Source organism: Larimichthys crocea, unplaced genomic scaffold (assembly GCF_000972845.2).
Source record: "Larimichthys crocea isolate SSNF unplaced genomic scaffold, L_crocea_2.0 scaffold220, whole genome shotgun sequence".
NCBI classification, from domain to species: Eukaryota; Metazoa; Chordata; class Actinopteri; family Sciaenidae; genus Larimichthys; species Larimichthys crocea.
The window spans coordinates 413,716-420,220 of NW_020852928.1; the positions used below are offsets into that span (position 1 = coordinate 413,716).

Consider the following 6,505-nt stretch of genomic DNA (forward strand, 5'->3'; position numbering starts at 1 on the left):
CTAATGGATGGCATATGATCTAATATATGCCATTAATGGCCAGCAGGGAGGGTCACTGGCCAGACACACAGTGGACACCCTAGGACACGTGTGGCAGGAGCGACACACAAGCACAAACACACAGGCTGTGTGCCTTATTATATTGTAGTTTAACCGTATTAACACTGAAGACATCAAACTATAAAATGACACATATGGAACGATGTGGGTAACAAAATAAGTGCAAACAAAGCAAAAGATGAATTGCTCTGATGACAGCTTTGCAAACATTCTCTCAGTCAGCTTCATGAAGGTCAGGCCGGTCAGTCAGGAAGATTTCAGGAATGGTAACACATTCATACACTGATGGCATTGGCTGCCATGCAAGGTGCCAACTGCTCATCAGTTTGAGGAGTTAACCATTCATACACATTCACACACCGATGGCACAGCCTTCAGGAGCAATTTGGGGTTCAGTATCTTGCCCAAGGACACTTCACTCATCTGAATGGTGAACTACCCGCTCTACCTCCTGAGTCACAGCCGCTGATGGAACTTTGAATGTGTCTTGAAGTGCTTTCAAAAAAACAATAAAACGGGTGATGGTTAGCTAAGTAGGGAGAGAGTGCTCCATGCACAGAGGCTCAGTCCTTGCTACAGCGGCCCAGGGTTCGAATCTGACCAGTGCCCATGTGCTGCATGTCATTCCCCCTCTCTCCCTCCCCACCTTCCTGTCACTCTTCAGCTGCTATTATACAAAAAAGATTCACAAATGAACTACATTAGTAAAATTTATGTTGTTTTACACTCCTATAATGAATGTCTTTACTCTTCTTTAAGTAAAGTGTTTTTTGAATCACAACATAGACAATTCTTCTGTTTCAGATTAGAGCCCAGATAAATGCTTTAGTAGCAAATACATGCCACCATCAACTGTTCAGAGCAGACTGTGCGAATCAGACCTTCATGGTCAATAGCTGCAAAGAAACCACAACAGCGGGAGACCAAGAGCCAAAAAACACAATGAACGGACTTTAGACCAGTGGAAATCTGTAAATTTGAAATCTTTGGTTTGAACATCTTTGTGATGCAGAAAGGGTGAATGGATGGTATCTGCATGTGTGGTTCCACATGAAGCATGGTGGAGGAGGTGTGATGGTGTGTGGGTGCTTTGCTGGTGACACCACAGCACTCTGCAGTGACATGCAATCACATCTGGTTTACAGTTAGTGGGACCATCATTTGATTTCCAACAGGACAATGATCCAAAACACACCTCCAAGCTCTGTGAGGGCTGTGTGCTGAGAGTGAAGGAAAAGAGAACTCTTCAAGGCTGTTGGAAATCATTCCAGGTGATGAGCTCATGTAGCTGACTGACAGAATGTCAAGAGTGTGCAAAGTCACACACACACACACACACACACACACACACACACACACACACACACACACCCTGTTCCCATGTGTGGAACACCAGGTGCACTGTATGTGTGGTTTGATGATCCTGAGGTGTGATCATGTAGATTTGATCTCTGTCCATCAAACAGATCCTCACATTGTACAAAGTGGATTTGGGGGGTCAAACACTCCAATCCCCTCTGGTGTGTGATCTCAGGTGCAAGGGTCAAATGTATGTAAACCCAAACAGTGTGTTTCCACAGTGATGAGATGGGTTTGTCAAGAGGCTAATGTGCCTTAATCCCCTCAAAGGCTTTGACTGGGTCCAGGCAGCCACTCCAAAGTGTAGGAGAGGAAAAGGCCTTGTGTTTTCCACACCGGGGCTTATTCACTGGCTCAACAGACAGTCTGTGCACATGATTTTTATGTGTTGAGTATTTGTGCTCACAGCGCCTCAAGCTAATGGATTAGCCCTTTACTGGCAGGCTCCAGCATGCTTCTCATGTCCAACCAATGAGTTCTGTCGGGCTCAGTGTTTTGGTTGATCTTCACAGGTGTTACAGTTTCTTCCTGTCCACAGTTATCCTCATCCCAGATAAAAGTAAATGCTATTCAAAATCACATTAACATATGTATGTACTGATCCAAATGGAAGTCTAACCTTTCTAATGCTAATAAATGAATTGGTGGTTAACTTCCTTCCATGTTGATGCTCATTTATCTTGAGTAACTAAACTCCAGGACGTTGTTGAACTGAACCATAAGGGATTTTTATTCCTATCATGTTCTCTGCCTCTTCAACCTCTCAGCAAATCTTAAAAACAAGACGTGGATCATCAGTGGAGCTGAGGCAGGCCGAATGATGCCTCAGTGCTCAAACAAGTCATCTGTAATGACACCCACCTGTCAATCAAAGCAGCCATGCTGTTAATCCTGCATGACTTTAAGCCTTAATATCATTTGAACAGGTGAGTTCTATAAAAATTCACCCCGAGTACAGTTATGGAGGTTGAAAAGTTCTGCAGCCAGTCTCAAGTGGATGCTCAAGGAATTTAGCACTTCTGCACTGGCTTTAATTCCCAGCGACAGAGGTTGCTGCTTTGCAGGTTTGACAAGTGAACTCTTAGAAGTTCTCCTCAAACCGCAGCGTCACTTCTGGTGCAAAAAGAACTGATTCTGACGTCTTTCAAACAGCAAATGGAGGAAATGGACACTGATAGTTTGTTTGGACAGGTCACAGGTGAAAATAACAAAAAAGATTCAGGACCCTGGTATTGCTAGAGTTTTTTTTTAACACTAACCCAGGCCCCCACTCTATCTACTGAGCTAACCTGAGCCGCTGGTTATTATTATTTTAAATTTGTGTTTATGTATATGCAGCAGATTAGTCCCTGGCCTTATTTTGGAAACATGTCTTAATTATTTAAATTAACTACATTAGTGAAGACTCTCCTTCCATTCCCCTGTTTTTAGTTTCAATTTTGTTTTCTATTCCTCTATAAAGCCAGTCTTTACTCTTCTTTAAGGTACGTATAAATACAGTTTGGAGCTTGAATCACAATATAGACAATTCTTCTGTTTCTTACCAGTCCACCATCTTTACGACGAGTACTGCTTTAAACACACTGGTTGACATAGAAGTATTCTTCAAAAATCAGAATTCATTCATTCACAAAAAGCAATTTCTTTAAAAATATGAAAACATTTATTGTGAAAATAGACAGCTTTATTGAACTGATAGATATGAACATTGTGTGTGTGTGTATCATCTGATGTAGATGGGGTTCTTGCTGAAGTCCAGTGAGTGCAGGGTGGTGGCCAGGGCTGCGTACAGGTGAGAGCTGCTGAATCTCAGGCAGTACACTGGGCTGCTCACCGAGTCTGAAGTCAGCTGGAAGAACTGCACACAAAAAAACACGACATGAAAGCGCTTCACAGCAGCATTATGTTTATTCTCTTCACATCTGGATTGGCTTGTTGTGAAAGTATGTGAGGTGATGTCATGGATCTCATACTGAAGATAGACTGTACACACCTGCAGGCATTCAGCCTGCCGCTTGTCCCAGAGCCGTACAACACCATAGTGTGAAGAACCGCTGGCTATCATGTGATTTCCGTCTGTCTGGATGCAGTACAGAGCGCTGTCATGAGGCTCCTCCCACTCCATCACACACTTCCTGTTGGTAAAGACGGAAGTTTACGCATGAGTTCAGATGAACAGAATTTTTTTTGAAAGTCTGATTCTTCAATGGTTCTACTTACAATATATCATGTAATACAATATATCAAAAAAATATGAAGTCAGAGTTTCCTTGGAAGAGATGAGATGAGATGTGAAGGAATTAATGCACTTGTTTTCGGCCTTTTATGACCTGCCACAAAGGTGCCTGGCTGGAATCAAACCAGTGAGGTTGTGATAACAACTTCCAAACATGTTGTGTCGTGATTCCAGCCCATCACAAAGGGCTGCATCTGTCTGAGTCCATGTTTTGAGGGGGGAAAAAGAAAATTCTAAAACTCAAATCAAAACTCTTTCTGGTGAGATTACTGGAAAAGTTTATGCTGATAGAAATCACTAGAAATAAGTTTCAAACAATCTGAAGTGCAACAATACAGCTGAGATTACATCTGTGTACATGTTGTGGAGGTTTGGGGACAACACTGAAACTCCTTCTTTTGTTTACAGAAGAACCCTATACTGTACTTAACAAGGAGCTGTGTGTGTGTGTGTGTGTGTGTGTGTGTGTGTGTGTGTGTGGCTGAGTGAGCAGCAGAGCTAGGTGCTGGAGGTGATTGTGGTTAGGAGAGGGGAAGTATTTTTGGGGATAAGTATTTTCTGCCAATAGACATCGATCCTCCATTAGTGCAGCCTCATCAATAAGTGATGAAGAGACACCGGGGGCAGACAATGGGGCAGCAGAGATGTCTGGAGGTCTCTCTCTCTCTCTCTCTCTTTCTCAAATATAATCAGAGTGATTGGGGGCATGTAAATAGAATAATCAAATAATAACCTAATTAGCCCAAAAGTACAGTATGTGGTAGCAGTGGGCCGGTCACAGCAGTGTGACTGTGCAGCGGGAATCCCTACAACCCAAAGTGCAGTACTCATCCAGGAATAGTTTGGTGTTTTTTTCATATACAGTGAGGTCATATGAGATATACTGTGAGAAAAAATATATATTTATTTTTCATTTCTCTTTGGTGGTGAACTTCCAGACAACCTGAACCTCCTGGATGACCCAGGGAGCCTTTTGAGGGCCGGTGAGATTTGACCACATGAATTATTGATATCTAAATAGGGACCCCCCTCTGCCAACCTTCACCTCAACCCAACCCCTTTCAAAATCCCCAGAGCCATCTGACAATCAGATCTGATTTGTCTTACTTGACTGATCCCCCAGAAATACAGCCTGAACCCCCTCCAGCCTGGACCCCCTCCAACATTGAACCTCCTCTAACCCCAAAGAAATGCTGCCCTTTCCAACCATGTTAGGGACCCTGCTGGCAGATACTGAAGTGAGGGCTGCTGCATTATTATGGACACAACAGTGGGCTGCAGGTTAGCTCCATGTGCTCCCACTGATGGAAATAAAGCAGTAGGCTGCACCATGGCCTGAAAGTTATTCCTGAAGAAAACCTCAGGAAGGGAACCAGGGAGGTTTTTATGAAATCATTTCAATGATAAGTTCAAGGTTCACTGCATTGTGACAGGATTTTAGAAATAACTGACATTTCAGTCATTTTATCTCTCTGTTACATGACAGTTCAACTCATTTCAGTGCTTATTCTTCAACTAACACACAACAGCTCACCATCATTGTGACAACAAGACAAATTTAAACAGAAACAGAAACCAGAACAATTTAGAAACACTTAGTTCATTCATTTTGTTGACCTAACATTGGTCAAATCCGACATATAAAATCTAAAATACTGGAATCAGCCAAAATGATTTATTCATCATCTATTTCATTTGTTTATTTGTGACAAAGTGGAGTCACCTCCATCATCTGTCACTTACCTGTATAGTTTCTTGTTGTTTTATTTGTACACCTTCTTTGTTTAGTGTCATTATCTTTCATGTCAACCGGGACCGGACCAACCGGACCTGATGATGCAGATGCACATCATAACTATTTTGAGTCTATTCAGGTTCAGCGTGATATTTCTGTGAGACTTCAAAGTTAAGGTTATCACAGTAATGATGATCAAATGTTGTTATTTCAGTTACTGTTATTTTCTTCACACACTTCGTTATATTTGGCACACTATGGAGTTACTACATTTTCTTTTGTCTGTGGTATCTTATATGTTGTGGGAATCCATTGTGTGGGAGGGGGCCGCCCCACAATGTGGAGCTTATTATGCATAGTATTAATTCTGTTCCCCCCTTTAATATTGATGTCATATTAAAGGGGGGGAGCATTGGTAAATGAATGTATGTTTTGCTCATATTTTGTAAATGGTGGAGAATGGTGAGTTTGATGATGCATTCATGTTCTTTATAAATGCTGTGTTTGTTGATATTATAGAGATATTTGATCCACTGTACAGTGAGGACGGTCTGCTCCAGGTGTAACATAAGGAGAACATAAAGTCAGAAAGAAAGAGTCATGCACAGCCAGAACTAATGCTGTTGAGTTGATCTTTCCTCAGGTCTTATGTAAATATACAGCATATATATATATATATACTACATATATATTAATAATAAAGCCACTTTGATTCGAAAAGAAAAGATGAAGAGTTTAAAGAGACGCCGTTGTTTTTGTTTACAAGCCTGTGGATGAGTTGCACGCTTTGCTGACTCTAGTTTGTCCTCCCTGAAAAGCACCAAAACATACCGTCTATGACAAAGAGCTGAGCTCTTGCACAATCGCTGACTGTATCTTCCCTTTAGAGCCTCAGATTAATATTCATATCAAATATCACATTTTTTTGGTTAACCCCCTCCCCCTAGAAAACCTCTGGAGGTATAGGTCTACAAATATGTGTGTGTTTGCATGGCTCATACACACTTCATTTCAAGTGCAAACTCACATGCTGGTGCGTGCGCGCGCACGCACACACACACACACACACACACACACACACACACACACACACACACACACACACACACACACAC

At 42.0% G+C, this 6,505-nt stretch overlaps 1 protein-coding gene across 1 annotated transcript in view; it reads right to left on the reverse strand.

Moving 5' to 3' along the window:
- Nucleotides 1–3,059: 3,059 nt before the first annotated feature.
- fbxw4 (F-box and WD repeat domain containing 4) overlaps nt 3,060–6,505 on the reverse strand; it is a 53,757-nt gene continuing 50,311 nt past the window's right edge. Inside the window, exons 8-9 of the mRNA XM_019271552.2 lie at nt 3,413–3,554; nt 3,060–3,277 (exon numbers count right to left, since the gene is read on the reverse strand). Of these exons, the coding sequence (XP_019127097.1) occupies nt 3,143–3,277; nt 3,413–3,554 (277 nt within the window). The 3' untranslated portion in view covers nt 3,060–3,142. The remainder of the gene's footprint in view (nt 3,278–3,412; nt 3,555–6,505) is intronic.